General features: G+C 34.4%; 2 protein-coding genes and 1 long non-coding RNA gene across 4 annotated transcripts; 1 reads left to right on the forward strand and 2 right to left on the reverse strand.

Moving 5' to 3' along the window:
- Positions 1-1441: 1441 nt before the first annotated feature.
- On the forward strand, positions 1442-16242 carry LOC145975259 (atrial natriuretic peptide receptor 1). The gene is made up of 19 exons (XM_083105614.1): positions 1442-1632; positions 3515-3683; positions 6378-6543; positions 7394-7468; positions 8048-8327; positions 8938-9047; positions 9156-9344; positions 9468-9688; positions 9968-10207; positions 10600-10726; positions 10789-10997; positions 11804-11954; positions 12104-12263; positions 12356-12516; positions 12593-12759; positions 12839-12985; positions 13067-13259; positions 13395-13668; positions 13817-16242. Exons 1-19 carry the CDS (start codon positions 1554-1556, stop codon positions 14098-14100), a joined length of 3402 nt encoding a protein of 1133 aa, XP_082961740.1. The 5' UTR covers positions 1442-1553; the 3' UTR covers positions 14101-16242.
- On the reverse strand, positions 5156-13357 carry LOC145975272 (uncharacterized). The gene is made up of 6 exons (XR_014439936.1): positions 12386-13357; positions 12094-12274; positions 9966-10264; positions 9165-9567; positions 8035-8376; positions 5156-6752 (listed from the first exon to the last, which is right to left on the reverse strand). It is a non-coding gene; the product is annotated as an uncharacterized LOC145975272 (long non-coding RNA).
- LOC145975139 (zinc finger TRAF-type-containing protein 1 homolog) lies at positions 13779-20389 on the reverse strand. 2 transcript variants are annotated; one of them, XR_014439896.1, is made up of 7 exons: positions 20012-20389; positions 16704-16942; positions 15969-16180; positions 15473-15633; positions 15079-15281; positions 14886-14966; positions 13779-14145 (listed from the first exon to the last, which is right to left on the reverse strand). XR_014439896.1 is itself a non-coding variant. In XM_083105374.1 (6 exons), exons 1-6 carry the CDS (start codon positions 20279-20281, stop codon positions 14939-14941), a joined length of 1113 nt encoding a protein of 370 aa, XP_082961500.1. In that variant the 5' UTR covers positions 20282-20311; the 3' UTR covers positions 14303-14938. The 2 variants fall into 2 exon arrangements, 1 of the variants encoding a protein (XP_082961500.1); XM_083105374.1 differs by lacking the exon at positions 13779-14145 and having other exon boundaries at positions 14303-14966; positions 20012-20311.
- Positions 20390-21439: the final 1050 nt, after the last annotated feature.

A 21439-nucleotide genomic window follows, 5' to 3' on the forward strand; every position in this document is an offset into this window, starting at 1 on the left:
AAAAACAGAGCTGTTCCAAATTGTTCTATGCTTAGATGTTATTCTACAGTTTCGGACGACTGACGCGACTTTATCAGCCAAAAAATGCAAAAAAAAGAGTCTATCTCCTAGAGTAAAGTGCCCTTTAAAAATTTGTTCTAGCAAAAATGAGAGTTGTTCCGGGTTATTCTATGTCTAGTTGTTATTCTTCTACATTATGGTGTCGCTGACGTGCCATTATCGGTCGAAAAATACAAAAAAATGCAAAAAAAGTGTCTCTCCAAGAGTAAAGTGCCCTTTAAAAATTTGTTCTGGCAAAAATAAAAGTTGTTTCGGGTTGTTCTATGTCTAGTTGTTAGTGTTTTACATTTTGGTGTCGCTAACCCGCCGTTTTCGATCGAAAATGGCAAAAAAATGCAAAAAAAGTTTTTACCTCCTAGAGTAAAGTGCCCTTTAAAAATTTGTTCTGGAAAAAATGAAAGTTGTTCCAAGTTGTTCTATGTCTAGTTATTATTGTTCTACATTTTGGTGTCGCTGACGTGCCGTTATCGGTCGAAAAATACAAAAAAATGCAAAAAAAGTGTTTTTCTCCAAGAGTAAAGTGCCCTTTAAAAATTTGTTCTGGCAAAAATGAGAGTTGTTCTGGGTTGTTACATTAATTATTAGCTTAAATATGTAAGTTGATGTTCATAAGATGATAATGATAGCTGTAGGCGTAAAAATACTGTTTGAACGCTCGATATTATTTTTTTAGTATATCTTTTTAAATTCTTTGTTTGGAGAATTAATATTTTGGAACAATGTTTGGAACAATTAGAACAATCTGCAACAACCTTTAAAAGTTTGATTTTTGAAAAATGGGGTGCCACGTCAAAAATCGTTTTTTTCAATTTTCCGCGAAAATTTTTATTATAAAAATTTAATCTTCTGGAACAATTTAGAACAAGTCTAGAACAACCTGGAACAACTTTTAGAATTTTAAAATTTGACAAATGGGGTGCTAACTTCATACAGGTAAAGGTGATTTCGATCTTCATTTATCTCGCGAAGAGCACGAAAAGCATCGCCGAGAAAAGGATCTAAATAAATTTATTTAGTCCCCGCTATAAATTTCGAAACAAATATGAATTTAAATTTATAAAAAAATATAAATTACATTATATTTTTATATTTATTAAAATAAATAAAAATAAATTAGACTCTTAAAGAATTTTTTTTAAGGAACTTAAGAATATAATACATTATGGAAGAAATTTGAAAATTTTATTAACGATGAAATTTGAATTTAAAAAGAATACGGCCGAGATGCATATAATGTATGCGATATTTTTCTTTTTTTTTGCATCGTGTATTTCCGGGGAGAGCGCGTTGGATTGCGCGTTGCCACAACTCCGTGGGACTCCCCTGTCAACCCCTATATAAGGCTGAATCCTTCCCCGCGAAACTTTAGACGTGGCTCAGCGGTGCGTGTGCGTATGTGTGCGTGCCTCGTCCGTTTTTCTTTTTTTTTATTTTAACGCGATCCTCGTCGCATACCACCTGTAGATTTTTCCCTCCAGGGTCCTCTTGCCGTTATGTTCGCGAAAACGAGATCGCTCGTGCTGTCGATTCTCGTTGCCTCGCAAGTGTCGTGGCTCGTGAATGTGTCGCGTGGTAAGATGTTTGTTTATTCGCGAGATATTTCGTCGAAATATTATGAGAATATGCGCACGAGTGTCCCAGAAAAAAATTCGCAATCTTAATTTCATTTAACGTCAAGAATCTCATATGTGTGTTTTATTTAAATATGTATTTTTGTATTTTTCTTCGAAATTTTTTTTGTTAAGACAGTATATATTTATTTTCCTAATTTATTGTATAATTATATAATTTTTTATAATTTATTTATTATTATAATTTATTTAATTTATTTATTATTTATTATATAATTTTGTATAATTCATTGTATAATTATATAATTGTTTTTAATATATTATACAATATAATTGGCGTACACAAGAATATCGGATAATTCTTTTAAAGAAAATTATTTAAATGTGCCTGCGTTTTTGAGTCTATAAACAAATTATTTGTTATTTTCTATTATTTCAATAAAAAGTATGTTTTATTTTACGCTCTAAGATTTTTTTAAATGATATATTCATATAAGGGATACACACTTTATAATGTATTAAAAATTTATTAAAATGAATAATATATTTAATATAAATAACGAAAATAATTTTGATATAATTTATTTTTTGATATGATTTACGTATCAATTTACTTTATTTTTGTCACTCAATAAATGCGATTATCAAGCGTATTTTGTTTGATCTTCATATCGATTGATTGATTGATTAATTTTTCTTTTTGAATTTTTTTTTCATCTCGATGATGAACAAGTTCATTGGATATGCATGGCATCTAGTTCAGTATTCAACGTCCTCTCTCCCTTTCGATGTCCTGTGTAATCGCGCGTGAGAATAAAACGAATGTGATTTCTTCAACGAATAATAGCGACACGTCATTGACATATCTCTCGCTCGCTTAAGCGTAATCGCGCATAATTAACGCGCTGACAAATTCGTTTAAATTCGAGCAAAAAAATCCGAGTTTTAAAATTATTGCCAACGATTGCAGCCGTTAAATTTCACATTACTTTATATCATTCGACTATAGTTTATTCAACTACATTTAAAAATTTTTTTCGATATTTTATTTCTCAGAATATTTAAGATTTGTCACATATATCTTAATGCTTTAACAGCTTTTGAAATGAACCACAAAAGTTTGAAAATATTACTTAAATATGAATAATAACTATTTATTAGAATTGCACAAGACTCAAGACAATATTCGTAAAAATATTGTATCATTATTGAAAATTTTCGAAATCTTGTGTCTTGATCTTGAGTGAATTTTTAAAGCAAAAAATCTCGTCTTGTATTGTTTCGATTTTATTAATAATTTTTATCTAATATTGAAAGATTGTTTAAAATAATATTTAACATAATCTTTGTAATATAATTTAAAATAATTATTAATTTGGCATTTGTTTACTTTCCAAATTTATGCATTGTATGCATTCGATTACGAAAAAGCATTTGCATTTTTAAAAATACAAATGCTTTTTCGTAATTAATAATATTGATATTCTTAATTTTAATATCGCCTTGACTAATTAAAAAATCTTGTCTTGATCTTGTCCCTCGAACTTCGAAACAAGACGAGGCAACATCAAGTCTTAGTATTCCGTGGAACCCTAATATTTATGTTGATTATCCCGCTTTGCGTTTACTTTGAAATTCAATCCGTTTAACGTTTAATGCCCGATTTCACCAACCGCGTTCAACTTTAATCTTAGTTCAACTTATTCTTTGTCTCTTTTTAAAGGACGAGTTAGAAGGAGATAAAGAGTGAGTTAAACTAAGATTAAAGTTAAACGCGGTTGGTGAAATCGGGCATAAGTGTTATTTTTAATTAACTATTCAAATATTTGTCAACGTGCGCATACGAAGGACTCACGCCTTTGATCCTTCCTGACTGCACACAGTGGATTACGGAAATTCTCTGCGGGTATACAATGTGGGCGTCCTTATGGCATCCCATCTCGACAGCCCGTTTGATCTTGAGCGATGTGGTCCAGCGGTCGATCTGGCTCTGGCGGAAGTGAACGATTTCCTGAGCGTTCACAATGTACAGCTGCGCAAAGTACAGGGAAGGTATATAACAATAACTACTGTCACGAACAGGAAAAAAAAGATTAATCCATCATTTTCACGTTATATCAATTAATCGATGTGGCGAGGCCATAACAGCTGAAAATCTGGCCGTTGAAATCAATCTAACACAAATGCAGCATCCGATCGTCACGAAAAATATATTCGAATTAAAAGACGCAATTAAAAATTCGAATTAAAAGAGCTCGTTCTCCCGTAATTTTTAAAATAAAATAAAACGCCCTCCTTTCTTTAATGAACCATTCATGATGCGTGCTCGTGTCATTTTGGTCTTCGATTTTTTATTTTTCATCATTTACATCGGAGGCGAAAAAGGATCGAAAATCCTGGGAAAATCAAGTTTTTGTTTTAAAAATATTGAAACGACGTTTAATCGAACATAAAGTAACTTGAATAAATATATGACACTTGGTAAATGTAAAGTGTCGTTAAACATAGATTCTTGCATCGAGATATTTCCTCGAATGGCCATAAATTTCTCGTTTGGATCGTTTCACTTTGCTGCTTATATGCATCTCTTTTGCGTCATTACATTGATACAATTGAACGGGCATTTGCACGGAAAGATACTCTCGTCTCGTACAGCTGTAAAAATTCTACGGTACTTGACGAGAAGAGAGATCGGCGAATAATTTATAAGAGAAATCATTTATGTATGACATCTCTGGGCTATTGATCTCATCCCTTCACTTTTTACTACACACATACACGATACATCGTATGTATGAAGTGTTCCTCTCGTATATGTGGAAGTAGTTCTATATGTAACGTCGCGCCTACGTCCGCGTTACACATATCGTAATATCATCTGTTGCTTTGGGGATTGCTGCGTGTTATTTCGATGATGGCAGAGGAATACAAATTCCACGATATCATTTAATTTCGCGCGATGATGAAATGGAAATTCTTCTAATCGATCGACAATCCTCGATAAAAAAAAATTCAACGATGATAATGAATTATGCGAACTCGCTTTTATCGCCAATCGCGGTTTGAACGATTCTGTTGTCAATAAATAATTCACAAAAAATCAGAATAATAATAATAATAATAATAATAGTAATAATAATAGTATTAATAATAATACTAGTAATAGTAATAATAATAATAATAACAATATTAATAATAGTAATAATAATAATAATAGTAATAATAATAGTATTAATGATAATAATAGTAATAATAATAAATGAGAATAATAATAATAATAATAATAATAATAATAATAATAATAATAATAATAATAATAATAAATGAGAATAATAAGATAATAAAATGATAAAATAATGATAATAAATAATTTGTAAAAAATAATACAATAATAAAATGATAAAAATAATAATAAATCATTGAAACAAAAAATAATAATTAAAAATTAAAATGAGAAATAATAATAAAATGATATAACATAATAATAAATAAATCATGAAAAATAATAAAATAATTCGTGAAAAATATGGGAACAGAGAGGGCGATATATTTCTCTTTTCCTGGTAATGCGTATAATGTTTTCGACATTTTCATTAGGACAGATCGACGGGAATCCAATCATTGGCCATTCATCTCGGTACAATTAATGCGAGCCGTCATTTCGAGCTCTTGCATCCGCGCGACGCGTCTCTCTCTCTCTCTCTCTCTCTCTCTCTCTCTCTCTCTCTCTCTCTCTCTCTCTACGCATCTCGCAGTGTGATGCACAGCGTTGATTATCGTCGCTATTCGTCGCTAATTGCGCGTAAAGCGTGCGGAAACGCACGCAAATTTCGCAATTTCGCAGGACCTCAAGGACGCGCACGTACGTGCGTCACATGCAATTGCACGCGCGGGAGGAAAACGCAAACATTTCGCGCATTTTCTCGCCGTTTCCACCCTCTCGGGTAATCCGATCGCGCTTACATGTTTGCGCCTTAATATACCCACATGCGATCCATCACGAGGCTCTACATTAGATTGATATTAATCGTGTATACAGGATGTGTTTTCCCATATTAATATATGCGAAACGCTTCTCCCACTATCGCAATAATTATATAATACACGATACAGTGTCATTATTATATTCAGAGTGTCTACTTGAATTTTGCAAAAAAAAAAGAATCCCTGTGTTTTTATTCAAAGTTCCAGACAAAGAGAATATTTTCAAGATTTTTTTATGCAGCTTTCTAAAATAAGCTTCTTTCTATTGTATTGTTTTTTTCTTCTAATACTTTTTACTTATACAAAGGAAAAGCACAGGGCTACTTGAGTTTCAAGTACAAATTTACTGAAAAAAATTGAATAGCTATCATAAAATAAATTTTTTACGTACATATTTTGTAATTAAAAATTAAAAAGGAATATGCACTGCATATTATCATTCAATATTTTGTCAAGACGTTAAATATACATATAAGCAGACATAGATATACATATTTATAATATATTTTTTAGATATAATTCACTTGGCTTTTTTAAAAAATTCCACGAGAATTCTTTGATCTTTTCAGATACAAAAGAACTGAAAATTCTACGTTCCCCATAGTTTTCCAGGAAGTAGACACCCTGATATTATATACATTGCGTTTTTGATGATAAGCCCTCATCTTGAGGTTTGGTTCTAGCAAATCGTGACGCAAACTCGAAAAATAAATGTAAATAAATAAAAATGAGTAAGATTAAAAGAAATAAAATTCCCTGCAGTTATCCATCGTGCAGCGGAGCGACAGCACCCGGTTTGGCAGCGGACATGCACTTCCGGGACAACGCGATCGCGTTCGTCGGACCGGCTTGTGCCTTCGCCCTGGAACCGGTGGCACGACTCGCGGCTTATTGGAACAGTCCGATTATCACGGGCATGGGTGATCAAGTAGGTTGAATTTGCCCTTGCAATTATACGCACACATAAATATTGCATCTGATTATTGCCTCTATGTACATTTCGTCGCGCTCGATTCGCACGATTAACTTTTCGTCAACTTTTATTTGCATCACGGATATATATCGAGATGTCTACTCAAATCTTGTAAAAAGAGTTCTCTGAGAATTCCTTGATGCCCCAGGCATTTTTGCTCGAAACTGCAAATAAAGAAAACATTTTAAAGATTTCTTAGCTCGACTTTCTAAAATAATTTTTTTATTGTAAGCCTTTTTTTTAAATGTTTGAAATATTTTGTTAATATATTGAATATATTATTAAAAAAAAGATATATATTTATAACATATTTTAAAATGATAATTCATTTATTTTGTAAGTGCAAAATTCATCAAAGAATTTTTTAAAAAACTTCCTCAAGTCTCTCTTTCAAGTTTCGAATCTTAATAAAATTCTAGAATTAAAGAATTCCCTAATTTTTCCGGTTCAAAAGAAATCCCTAAGAATTCCATATTTTTCTATATTTTTCCAGGAAATAGACACTCTGTATATATATCCTCATTAATGTAATATTAATCTCTCTCTTTCTTTTTTTTTCTCGGAGGAAGAGAATTGTAATGCGATCTTTTGGAGATCATTATTAGAGGGGGATATTATTACGCGCGGTACAATTCTAATTTTTATAGCGTCGAATTTTTGAATTAATTTCACTTGGCATCATTCCATCTTAATATTCCGTTTTAATTTTGCGCCATATGCTTCGAAATTAAAATAAATCGCCGTGTTGTCGACGTTAATATTAAATTATGTGAAACGTAATTATCGCTTTCTTGCGAACCCCAAGCCTCCCTCGGAGGGCGAACTGTCAGTCACATCTGGTATCCTTGGAAGGATCCATAAGTGGAAGAATGAAACGTCGGTAAGGAGCTGCGAGAGAATCGCCTTATAGAATTTTTTTTGGTTTCATTAATTATTGTAAGATCGCCAGCATGTTAAGCATTTATGATAGTTGATGTTGTATTATTATCCGACAGTCTCTTTCTCTCTCTCTCTCTCTCTCTATCTCTCTTTCCCCCTTTTAATATGGCATCATCTTAATATTTTCACTGGATATGCGCTAATTACGACAACGAAGGTTACAGTCTAGGAAATTATTACTTTCGCTTGAAAGAAATAAACGCACTCGTGTTTAATTTTACCTCTTCCCGTAACAACTCGGAATTATAGCAGCGACGTGTTCTCTTCGTGTATCACATTTTTCTCGTGATAATTATTATTATAAAAAATTCTCCACAATTATATATATATATATATATATATATATATATATATATATATCTACACTTATGACATATCATCATAAATTATATTGGCATGAGTCCTGTTTTATTTTAAGGAATAATCTTAATCTAGATATTATTACTTTTCTCATAGCGATCTTTTTTTCACAAACGAACCTTTCGTTTCCCATGATGTGTGTCTCACCTTTTTCTTGAAGGGGATTTTCAAAGACAAAAGCAAGTATCCCACTTTAACGAGAATGTCGTACTGCCAGTGTCGATTGCGGCTCGTCTTCTCTAGCGTGTTCAAAGAGTTCGGATGGTCTCATGTCGCGCTGATATTGGACAGATCGGACTTGTTTTCATTGACAGTAGGAAAGAATCTGGAATATGGTCTACGTAAGGAGGGGCTCTTGAAGTTTGTGAGGGATTTGGACGGGAATTCCGATGACGAATCGTATCATCTTTATCTTCGCGACGCGAGCATGTACGCCAGAAGTAAGTGTAATCGCACAAGATGTCTTGAAGTTCGAATTCATAGTCTTTTCTGAAATTTTAAAGCATATACAAAAGATGTATAAAAGTGTTACAAAATATTAAGATAAAATTGATAAAATTTTAAGAGAGAAGAAAGTTAATAATCTTGAATTTTAATTAAAGTCATTTTTCAAGGTCATGTCTAGTTTTTTTTAAATAGAAATAAGACCATCCTAATTTTTTTATATAAATCGATTCCTTGGAATGGAAAATTATAGGAATAAGACCAAACATTGAAGGTAAATATTTATTTTTATTAAACCCCGATGATTTTTGATAACATATGTTAAGATGGTGAAGGGTAAGTAAGGGTGAATATTTACCTTGACTTTTAAAATTCAATATTTTATCAACTTTTTTCCCCTTCGAAACCCATCAATTTTATCGAAAGCATTTTTTGAAAAAAATGCCTTGTATCACTTTATGTGAAACAATCTGTATATATAATTATAAATAAATGAATGAATATAAATCCCCATCGTTTTATAAAATCCAAGTGGATTCCAGGACATTTTATGTTTTTCTATGAAATAAAAATCACGTTTAATATTAATAATAATTTTCTAAACAGTCGTGATACTCAGCGTCCGCGGAACGCTGGTCAGGAAATTTATGCTGGCCGCCCACGAGTTGGAAATGACAAGAGGGGACTGGGCTTTCCTCGACGTTGAAATATTTCACGTAAGATGTTAGAAAGAAATGGGACAAGAGAAGATATCCGTAAACATGACAGTAAAAAATGGGATGACACTTTTCTTATCGATCTTAAAGCAACAAAACAATTTTAAGGGTTCTTACTGGGGTGATCACGACTGGGAAGTTGGAGACGAGGACGACGCCGCTGCCAGGAAGGCTTATGAAGCCTTATTAAGGGTGTCTCTTCTTCAGCCGACCAGTCCACGATTTCAGGATTTCGCTGATAGCGTCAGGCAACGAGCACAGTCGGATTACAATTACACATTTTCGGAGGGCGAAGAAGTGAGCCAGTTGTAATAATACTTTATAGGTCACTCGTGTCGTGATAAATTTAAAAATTATGATCTTTTCAAAATAAGAATCTCAAATATGCGAAGCGAAATAAATTTATCGCTTTCCCCACAGGTGAATTTCTTCGTCGGGGCTTTTTACGACGGTGTTTACTTGTTAGGGATCGCGCTGAACGAGACCTTGGCTGAGGGTGGCGATATCAGGGATGGCATATCTATAACAAGGAGAATGTGGGATCGACACTTCATTGGCATTACTGGCCACGTGAGGATAGACGACAATGGAGATCGTGATGCAGATTACAGCATCCTTGATTTAGATCCTATTACCGGAAGGTCATTGAAAATTCAGATAATCCGCTCGGCGCGGCTTTATCCCTGCGTGAATGAAATTAATAATAATACGTGTCGCAAGTTGCGATTTTATTATTCGAGCGCTTAGATACTTAAGATTTTTTTGTTTGAAATTAAATTAAGATATTGCAGAAACTTGTAAAAAGATTCCTCAAGACAGGAAGGAACGATCAATTAAAGCACTATCATACACGTTCTAATAAAATACTATATAAATTATCATGAAAAAATTAAGAAAAGGAACTGACGTATATCTTACAGGTTCGAGGTGGTCGCTCATTATTTGGGATTAAGTCGAGAATATAATTCTGTATCCGGTAAGAAAATCCATTGGCCGGGAGGAAGGGAAGGACCTCCGCCAGATATTCCAGAGTGCGGCTTTTTAGGAAATGATCCGGCTTGCTCATCAAGGACGGAAGCTTACACTTTCGTAGTTTATACGAGTATAGCACTCGCTGTGTTTCTATTCGCTACGATCACAGCCGCATGCCTTTTATACAGGTAGACCAGATATGTTTTCCATATTCTAAATTCGGTGGGAATTTAGCACAAATATATCTGCAAAATTAATAAAAAAATAAATAAAAAAATACAAATTAAATTAAAATAAAATTAATAACATAATAATTTATATAAAATTAATAATAATAATTATATATAATAATAATAATAATAATTATAATATAATAATAATAATGATAATTATAATAATTATTATCATTATTTTAATTAATAATAATTATTAATATAAAATTAATAATAATAAAAATAAAATGCTTCCTTTTGAAGAAAGGAAATAATGACATAAATATAAAATTGTTAATATTAAATATTTGTTCATATATGTATGGAAAAAATATTAATTGAAATACAAGATAAGATTCTTTCCTCAGGCATTTACGGCTGTCGGCCGACTTGAATAACATGTCTTGGCGTGTAAGACCCGAGGAATTGCTTCTCGAGGTTGGAAAACAATTTTCGTCGAAGATAAACCTGCACCAAGCAATGTCGGATACGAATGTAAGTAAATGAATCATAAATGTGTACGTGAAAAGTCTGCAGCGATAGATTTGAATTTGTAGAATTTTGGATTGGACCAAAAGATACGTCGAGGCTCGCAGATCAGTTGTGAATCTTTGCCGCCCGCGAGAGTCTTCACCACTATCGGGATATACAAGGGCGAGAGGGTGGCCATTAAGAAGATCACGAAGAAGAAGGTGGTCGACGTCACGAAGAAATTACTCTGGGAAATTAAACAAGTCAGGGATGTCACGTCGGAAAACACTGTGAGGTATTCATCTCTCAACGATATATATCAATATACGATATACAGTCAAAAGTATTGCATCATTTATTAGAAAGTTTATTATTTATTTATTATTTATTTAGAAAGTTTATTAAATTTATTATTTATTAGAAAGTCGTTACTTTAATGAACAAAAAAATATAATTATTACCAAATTATATTTTATTACTAATTAATAAGTAATTTTATATCTTAATATCGTAACGATTAAAAATTATAACAAATAATAACAGAAATATTAGATTTTTGATTTTTCAAAATAGCCTCTCTTTGCTTTTAATACTGTTGCATATTGGCATTTCTGACAATAGTTTTTTAAAAGTTGTTATTATTATATTTGATTCCACATCTTTGCAAACACTCTCTCTCAATTGTTTCTAATTGACAATTTTTTGGACACTTCTTTCAAGTTCATCCCATAAGTTTGATTGAATTAAGATCTGATGATTGAGACAATTATGTTTTGCAAATTAATTTTTTCTTTCTGTGTTTGCCATATAATTTGTACATAATTTTGAATCATTGTCTTGTTGGAGAACAAATTTTCAATCAAATAGCTTCTTTTCATAAAGTATAGCAAAATAAAATACTTATCATTTATTTGCATTTTCTATATTTTTTTGAGGATGATGCAATATTTTTGACTTATCAGTAGAAATTTTCTTCCTTTATATCTTATTTCTTAAATAAAATAATTGTCTACGAAATTCTTTTATAAGAGCAGCATTATATCGCCTAATGCAACTTCAAATCTGCCAACTTATTGTACTTAATTAAAAATTATCTGTCAGATTTATCGGAGCTTGTCTTTGCTCGCCATCACCGACCGTTTTGATTCTCACGGAATATTGTCCTCGAGGATCGTTGAAGGATGTTTTGGAAAACGAGGCGATTAAATTGGACTGGAATTTCCGAATGTCTCTGATCCACGATATCGTCAAGGTAGAGGCAGGTGCAGAGGTCGTGCGTTTCTCATTAAATTCCCCAATATATTTCAATACTATACTCAATAATCCATTTTCCGCGCGAAGTTAATTGATTAAGACATGAGAGCTGACGGAAAGGATTTAAAAAAACCTGCCTTTTTGCAGGGAATGTCTTATCTTCATGCTAGCGAAGTTTCAGCTCACGGAAAGTTACGGTCGTGCAATTGTCTGATTGACGGTCGCTTCGTACTGAAAATCTCAGACTTTGGGCTTAAAACTCTCACCACGCCCTCCGATTTGATTATGGACGAGACTTATTACACCAGTGAGTCACGTCTATAATAAAAATAATATGATAAATACAGTTTCTTATAGATTCTTGAGAAGAAACGTTGTCGTCTTATTTTCATTTGCTAGAATTACTTTGGATCGCTCCGGAATTATTACCGTTAACGGTGACTCCCGGAAGCGCCGCGACGCAGAAGGGCGACGTTTACAGCTTTGCGATTATCTTGGAAGAGATAGTGGTCCGTGGCGGTCCTTACGAGGTAGCCAGGACATTTATGACGACACAAGAGGTATGGTTTATCATCGTCTTATTTAATCTTAATTTTATCTCCTCGTATTTTATCTCTCTTATTATTTATTTCGAAGATCGTGAGCAGGGTATCGGCGTCGGAGAATCCTCCTTTGAGGCCAGAAGTCACCCCAAAGGACTGCCCGCCGGACATATTGTCGCTGATGGAGAGATGTTGGCACGAGGTTCCCGACGAACGACCCAGTTTCCACACGATTCGCGGCACGATACGAGGAATCATGAAGTACATTTTAATCCAACTCTCATAAAACTTTACAATTGAAACTCCTGTAAACATCACAAAGATCGCATGTCCGTTTCAGAGGATATTGCGAGAATTTAATGGACGATCTGCTGCGGCGGATGGAACAATATGCCAACAATCTGGAGGCTCTTGTCGAGGAGAAAACCGAGCAGTTAAGTCTGGAGAAGCGTCGTAGCGAGGAACTGCTGTATCAGGTGCTTCCAAGGTAGCGGAACACTCTTGTCAGCTTCTTCCGAGCAAGTTGCGATGGCCTTTTGCTTGATTGTGTAACAGAGCGGAATTTTAGACAGGTCGCTGATCAGCTGATGGCCGGGGAGATAGTCCAACCGGAGCAATTTGAGTGCGTCACCATCTACTTCAGCGACATCGTCGGTTTCACGGCACTGTGTGCGCAAAGCATGCCCATGGAGGTTGTAGACTTCTTAAATGACTTGTACAGTACCTTCGACAACATTATTGGATTTTACGACGTTTACAAGGTAGATAAAGTCATTTATATATTATTTCTTCCTTTTAAAAATTCCTTAAGATTATTCTTTTGAGAAGAAAAAATTACTTTCAAGTATTTATATCTTAAGAGAACCTTGAAATAGAGATGGTGAAACAATTTGCAGGTGGAAACTATAGGAGATGCATACATGGTCGCGTCCGGTCTTCCAGAGAGAAACGGTGATGAACACGCGAGGGAAATTGGACTGATGGCTCTGGCCATATTAGAAGCCGTGAGGTCGTTTACTATAATGCACAAACAGAACACTCAATTAAGCGTGCGGATCGGTGTTCACAGCGGTCCAGTTTGCGCCGGGGTGGTGGGTCAAAGGATGCCGCACTATTGTCTCTTCGGTGACACCGTAAACACGGCATCTCGAATGGAATCTTCTGGACTTCGTAAGATAAAATTACTAAAAATTAATTAATAATAAGAATAGATATATACATAAAATTTTAGAGTTTTGAAAATTGAAGGAAATGATGATGAAAAGAAAAATCCTATAATATTCAAGTAAAACTTAAAATTGTAATTTGTATCTCACAGCTTTGAGGATACACGTCTCCGAAGCGACGAAAAATATCCTGGACAAGTTCAAGACGTTTGATCTCGAGCTCAGAGGGGAGGTGGAGCTGAAGGGAAAGGGTAGGGTGACCTCCTACTGGTTGACAGGTTGTTCGGAGCCCGATTCCAGGTTGGCCGTGCCGAAATATCGTAGGCTGAGCAGTAGCCAACCCGAGAATAATCTGAATCCATTAATCTTTCCACCGAACAACACGAATGGCCCGAAAACGAGCAACAACACGTTCATCAACTTGACAGAATTGTAACTGATCGATATTCAGTCCTTCATAGTCCTATAAAGAGATTGCAATCTGAAAAAATTCAAACGTTACTTGAGGTATCAAGATGTCAGCAAAAATTACGATAAGAGAGAACCACAGTAGAAGTTGTATGCTTTTCTTCGATGCATATAAGGAATTAACTCTACATCTTTCAATGTCAATTGGATCTAATATTGTAACAAAGCAGTTTTTAGGCTTATTACAATTCCAAATTTTTATTCGAAATTTTTTTACATCAATAGCGTCTTATTTATTTTAAATAAAAGAAACATGATAGGCTTCTCGCGTGGACAGGTATGTGTATTAAATTAGTATTATCTAAATGTGATACTGTTCATTTAGCTTTGTCTTGAAATACAAGTACATTGCACATACATACAATTAAGTCCGCTTATTGTCTAACGATAATCTACATAGCTATTCTCTAGTCTTTAGTTTTTTTCTTTAAATATAAAAAATTTAATGTAAAAGAGACGTAAGAAAAAGAATAATTTAACCAGATTAATTTTAAACGTTTAAACGATACCTGTGCTTTCTGTATATTATATATATAGTTATATATATGCTATATATATTATATTAATTTTATATATAATTTATCTTTATCTTCTTCTCTCTCAACAGATTACTTTGAAACATTCCAATGATAAAAGCATCTTCAATTTCTTTTGCTAATTATTATCATTATCATGATTAGCGCTACTATAAATGGTTATAAATCTCTGTGATCTCTATTATTCTTATTTATCGTTACATCTAGAAGACCGCACCGATCGGTTCCATTTGTGACAAAATCTTGACAATAGATATTATTCTTCTAAAACTACTTAGATGCCAGGAACATTATTAATCTGCAAATGAGAAATTACACATTGTACATATAAAAAGATCATATTTATTGTATCATATTGTAATAAAGTAACTGCGATATAGCTCTACCGTGTTCTAGGATCAATCCTTTACCTAAAACTGATGGCCTTAGCAGCGAGAAGTCTATTGCACTCTGCGGTGTCCGGTAATGGTAATGTGAAATATGGACTTTCGTTTTCTTGCTCGGTGAACTCGAATCTGTGAATTCTCGGATGCACTTTCATATCGCCGAAGGGGCCTTTCAAGATCAAGTAATAAACTGGTAGTGGATAAGTGGTCTTTGTCTTTAGTATCAGCTACGAAACATATTTTCATGCTTAGATCGCGATATATATATTATGTATCAGATAAACTTATAACGTTTAGTTGCAATAATTTCCCTAACAGATTTAATCTTAGCTCATATATGCGCATTTTCGTATATTGCAGTTGTATTAACTTAAAATTTCATCTGAGAAATTATAAAGACGTGTAATTTTTTTCATACTTGATAAGTCATGTCTCGCTCTGAACTTTGAGTAGGATCGCGTTGACTACTATTGATCTTCGCCTTCACTACCCACTGGTGGTTGAAAGCACCGAATCGTGACGTTTCATAAAATAATTTATGAACAAATTCATCAGTACGATACGGCTTCATCTGTAAATCTATAAACGATAAATTTTTACAGATAATTGAAGGGTTCTTCGAGCATCATTTGTAGTATTATATAAAAAAGAAGAAGAAAAGCACTAAAATCGTTGCAATTCAGTAAAATTGTTCACAAATCAGTTACTGCTACGGAAAGAAAAAATCAAGACACACACATGTATAACACAATCTACTAAAAATTATTTTAAAAAATTGTTATAATAATATTATATATATTATAATAAATTTTAAATATATAATATATATTAATGTATATAATATTATAAATAATATTTAATATATATGTATGTATATAACTGTGTTATAATAATATTTAGCAACTGATACAGACCATTAAAGGTGATTTTCTCGTAGGACAAAAGATCAAAGACATTGTCATAGAGCCTACGTTCTTCCAAGGTGCGGGCATCAATTTCGCGTAGAGCCTCCATCACATCCGCACCTGTACGATGAGGATGCACGCAGTGAGTCTCATGTTCCGGGATCTCGTGATTCGGTCCTCGCCACGGACAGCCGATTCTATTATATTTGCAACTAGATATCCTGTATAAGTAATTAGATATTAATACGAACGTTAATAAAGTAATAAAAGAGAAAAGCAAGAATAAACATGGCAGATGAGAAAGCTCAGCAACAGGGCATTTTAGGAAAATTCTGGATTTCTGGACATGTTACATATTTTACGTGTGATTCTCTAATCTTAGATACGTATATTAAATTAAAACATAAGGAAATATTATTCTAAATTTAATATAGATTATAAATAATATATATTCTAAATTTGTAATATATATAAAAATTAAGGTATAGATATATCCTAGATTTAATATACATAAATTTAATATACATTAAATATAGATAATATATTAAATTTATGAAAACTTGGGAAGTACAGTTTGTGTACAAATAATCGTCTTCTCTACATTATATACTACGTAAATATTTGCAGTCCATGTCCCCCTGTAATTATACTGTAAAGATCAGTAACGATTAGAAATATGTGTATCAAGATGAAGAATCTCTCATACAACTTTTTCATAAAGATTTCTCTCTATTACAAATTTACCTTTCCTCGCAGGTAGCTTCTTCATGGTGTTCCAAGGAATTTCGTGGAAACTCCTTCGCACAATATTGACACTCGGCAGGTAACTCAGACACGGCTTTTTCAACCGCCAGATTTCGAGACGCGCTGGTCTTGCTGATCTCGATCCTGCAGTTGGGACATGTTGCCATCTCATCCCGCAGCCTGGCATCTGCGAGGACATGAGTGAAGCAACCAGCACACATCAAGTGTCCATTAGCACACTGTGAACATCATTGCAGTATGTATTATTAACGTCCTTATTTACATAATTATATTTCTTTCATATAAAAAGCTAGCTTTCATATTGGCAAACATTATAGGTATAACAATGCACTTGAATTATTTAAAATGTATGCGTAAAGAAAAACTCTCTAAGTTATATAGATCTCTTTGACTCTTTGCATGAGAAAATACAACCTACTCTCTATTAATTTAATAATTAATACAATAAGTTGCAGTGATAAGTCAAGTTCTTCTTTTTCCATTATGTTACGTATAGTTCAATTTGTTTCGCATTCTCTTACTTATGTATACACACTACAGAAACCCCAGAACGCAATAAACCCAAATAGAACAACAAAAATTAGTGCCATGTATATTACCCTCATTTTGATGTTTAAACCTGAAACACAAAATTGTACGGATATTCATTAATCATACAATGCACTTATTGAGATATATTGTCTGTCTAAAAATTAACATTCTATAAAGAATTGTTATTTTTCCTTTATTATTACTTTCAACAGTGCCAATATATCAACGACAGAAAGGAAGATATGAGGATGATGACACGTAGGACAAGTGAAAAGGGGGTGTTTTATGCGAAATAACTAACTAATAACCTTTAAGAGTATTTATTTTGTTTCGCACTATACAGTTTGTACAAATCTTGTTCTTTCTGTATTCGCTTTCTCTCCCTCACTCTCACTCTCTCGCTGCTAACTATAACTGATGGGCATCACAGTCTCGTTACACTTAATCTAACACAACATAGATCTTTATATATTCCTTATATTGTGTGCTCTGAGTAATATATATGTATTCCTGTCTCTCTTATCCTAGTAAACATAGTGTGTTTCATAAGTTTTCAAATATATCGTTATATTATATACTAAGCAACTACACACAGAGAGATCTAGAATCTTAAATACTTCACTATTTATCTATAACCGATTTAGAGTGGCACTAACAAACTAATACGAAGTTTCAGATCCTGCTATTCTCGACGAATCAATAGAGAAACAAACATTATAAATCTTTATAAATGCGACAAGTCCTATATAAAAAGAAAAGAGAGGGCAGTGCAGGATGTTCGTAAAAGTTTACAACTAAAACAATACAATGGATATAAGTTCTCGTATCACAAATCAAAGTATTTGTGTGTGCATCTTGCACATGAGAGGGGACTTTACACACACACACATATGTGTATATATATATATATATATATATATATATATATATATATATATATATATATCTAACATTAGGGATACCAAGATAGGTAATACAACTCTTTTGTGCTACGATACAAATAATTTTAGTCATAGTCAGTTAATTATATATAATCTCTCATCATTTTTTTCTTTCAAGTGCAATAATATTCAATGAGAGAAGTATTGAAGATGAGATTAACAGCGCACCAGTATGGATTTGGGGAGTCTACAAACAGTTTCACCGACAAACAAGTATCGTTATATCATTTTCTTCTAAATGAGCTACATGCATACATAAGTTCAACGTAAGTTGTGAATATTACTGTATATTCTATTTGAGGCAACTATTTGTAAGAATTTTAATTGTTCTCATTTTTCCAGTGGAAATTTAATTAATATATTTATTAAATAATTAATTTTAATTCTTCTTACTTTTCTCCAGTTGAAATTATATATATATGTGCACTGCATTTTATATGAAGGCACACAATTGTAATGAGATTCTGATGCAACTGAAAATAATAGATGCGTATGTAGAGAAACTTCTGTGCGTGTAACTTTTTGTTATGATAATAATTATAAGATACCGCACAGAAAGATGTTGTTTTTTTAGGTAAATCAACAATATTATAGAAATTTCTCAATATAAAATTATGCGTACACATATATAAAGTTTAAATAAGCTAAAGTTTAATATATTCATGAGAATATATATATTTTGAAAGGAATTATTCCATATTTTTTATATATACAGGTCAGGAAAGGGCTCTTTTTTTCTTTCCTCTATGCATGTATATCAATAAAAATGACACATGTCATCTCTGTGACGTGTAAAAAGAAAAAAAAATATAATACCTACCTGTAGAACTTAATGTCTCGTGGACAAACTTGTCTCAATAGACAAACTCATTCTATTCAACCTGTGTATGAAGCTCGGTTTATAGACTAGGGGACTGTTATACTATTATAAGTAAGGATTATTTTGTACTTATTTAATATATTACATCAATATTGAGTTAGAAGACACGAGGAAAATCAAATCCAGCTCGATACCAATGATTATTGTTTGATGAATGTTAACAAAATAAAAAAAAAAAAAAAAAGAAAAAATGCAACTGTTCAACAAAAATAACTATAATATTCCATAAGCCTCTGCAATCTTGTTGTAGAGGGGGGAAAAGAGGAAAAAATATTTTTAGTAGAAAAGAGAGAGAATAAAAAAAATAAAATGTCACACACAGGAGAAGAAGTCTGCTGCAAACAATAAAATAATAATATAACAATAATGTAACAATAATAATAATGTTAAAATTCTGCGTTTTTTCGCTCATGTAAGTTCCTTCCTTTCTTCTTTCGCCGAAAGGGAGATCCCTACGCTTATTTAAAAAAAAAAAAAAAGAAAAAAGTACTTTGCAAGATCTCCAACTGTCAATGAACAAAACCAGAGGACGATGCGTTGCGGGCCCTAAGCGTCTCCTCGCACTCGATAAACAGTACTTTGGTATCCATCGAGAACTCGAAGCTGGTGCGAACGAATGGCACACTGGCTCGGGAAACTATTGTGCGTTACACTATCTGAAAAACCGACCGACTTTCCCAGTCCGGTGAAGTCCGGTCGATCGACGAGGTCGTCGAGGGAGAGGATAGGGGGAGGGGGAGGGAGGGGAGGGGGCATACATCGCAATTATCCTCATGAACGCCGCGCCTCGATACTCGAGAAGAGAGAATCTTTTCCAAAAAGAACGACGACGACGACGACGTCCACGTGCTCGTCGTCGTCGTCGTCATCGTCGTGAGCGGGACGCGCTGATCCCGCCTAAGGACGGAGGGGGAGGGGGCGGGCGGGCGACTTACCTGGTAGACGGCCGCTCGTGGCAGATCGAGACAAACTGCGCAGCAGAGGATACCGCCCAGACGGTGCTCCAACTTCTGCTCGGTTTTCGCGGCGTCGCTCTCGGGACGTCCGTTCGTCGTCTTGCGCCGCTTCTTGTCCGGCTCGGGGAAGCCCTCGGGCTTGTCGAGGTCCTCGCGTATCGACGCCGCGTGGGCGGCGGCCGCCGTCGTCGCGGCGACCTGCTCCGAGACGCCGCTCGACGATGCAGGCTCGTTGCTCGGGTCCGCCATGTTGCTTGTTTTGGAGTTTTCCCCTGAGCGAGCGCGAGAAATGCGCAGATGTCAAAGGGACGCCTGGACGTGACGTGCCTCTCCGTCTCTCTCCCCCCCCTCTCTCTCTCTCTCCCTGACCTGACGTAATACGATACGCGCGCTCGGCCCCCCACCACCGACCCATGGGCTTCCCCCACCACCGACCTACCGCTTACCCCCACCACTGACGCGCGCGCGTTCTTCCTCTCCCTCTTTCTCTCTCTCTCTTCTCGTCTTCCCTCGCTGGTTGCTGAACCTTTTTTTCGCTTTTTGAGGGCTCGTAATTTGCCGGAGCTCCAGCGAACGCGCAAACAAAGCCGAATGTTGACTTCACCGGACCCAAGGTTACTAATTTTTAAGGTTTTTAATTGATTTTTTTATTATTTATTGAGGTAATCCGGAGAAAGGCTGGTAATTTTTCGCAGCGCTCGATGATTATTGGGAGTCATGTCGAGGTATACAAATTTTAATTCGAAGCGCGAAAAGATTATGGGCTCTTTAGCGGTTCGCTCGCATCCTACACGCGATTGCGTAATTTTCTGAGCTTGTTAAGTACTTCTAAACGAGGTTACACGCATATTTCGCGAGGTTACGCTTGTGACACACGGATGATGAGGATCTGAAGTTCAGCGATGTCGCAGGGATGTCGCAATCGATCGTCGATTAATCGATCGAGCAAGATGCGAATTGTTGTGCGGAACGTGACGCGAGATCAGCTGGAGATCGATCGATCGTGAAATTCCTGCGCTCGTCATCCGATTCATCCGAAGACACGCGGTTGGCAGGGTCAATGATCGAGAACAACCACGCTGCTTTGTTTACGTCATGGGCCTTGAATGGTGCGTAGTTTCAAATCGCGCTCCACCTAAGAATCCTCCCAATCTCGCGATCGAAAGTAAAACACGTGCGTTTCTCGTACATTCTTGATTTGTAGAATCAAGAGAGATTTATTTTTTTCCCATTTCAAACAGGATGATTGATGATTTTCGCGTGATGAACATCAAGTGAATATGTAAATATGTATATATACGCATATAAAGTTTTCCTCTATAAATGCGGAATAATTGTTTTTATTATCAGTTTTTACTTCATAAAAAAATTAATAAATATATGTATCACGAATATATATATATATAT

This window comes from Camponotus vicinus, unplaced genomic scaffold (genome assembly GCF_025532165.1).
Source record: "Camponotus vicinus isolate PSW18456_S1 unplaced genomic scaffold, iyCamVici1.0 SCAF_1, whole genome shotgun sequence".
In the NCBI taxonomy this organism is placed as follows: Eukaryota; Metazoa; Arthropoda; class Insecta; order Hymenoptera; family Formicidae; genus Camponotus; species Camponotus vicinus.

Excerpts from the sequence above, each read along its gene's own strand:
- LOC145975259 (XM_083105614.1), top strand. The coding sequence starts at position 1,554 with ATGTTCGCGAAAACGAGATCGCTCGTGCTGTCGATTCTCGTTGCCTCG. Across the intron at positions 10,208-10,599 it reads GCCGCATGCCTTTTATACAG|GCATTTACGGCTGTCGGCCG; the intron begins GTAGACCAGATA and ends TTCTTTCCTCAG. Across the intron at positions 10,727-10,788 it reads AAGCAATGTCGGATACGAAT|AATTTTGGATTGGACCAAAA; the intron begins GTAAGTAAATGA and ends TTGAATTTGTAG.
- LOC145975139 (XM_083105374.1), bottom strand. The coding sequence starts at position 20,281 with ATGGCGGACCCGAGCAACGAGCCTGCATCGTCGAGCGGCGTCTCGGAG. Across the intron at positions 16,943-20,011 it reads CACGAGCGGCCGTCTACCAG|TGTGCTAATGGACACTTGAT; the intron begins GTAAGTCGCCCG and ends TGATGTTCACAG. Across the intron at positions 14,967-15,078 it reads GCTAAGGCCATCAGTTTTAG|ATTAATAATGTTCCTGGCAT; the intron begins GTAAAGGATTGA and ends TCTCATTTGCAG.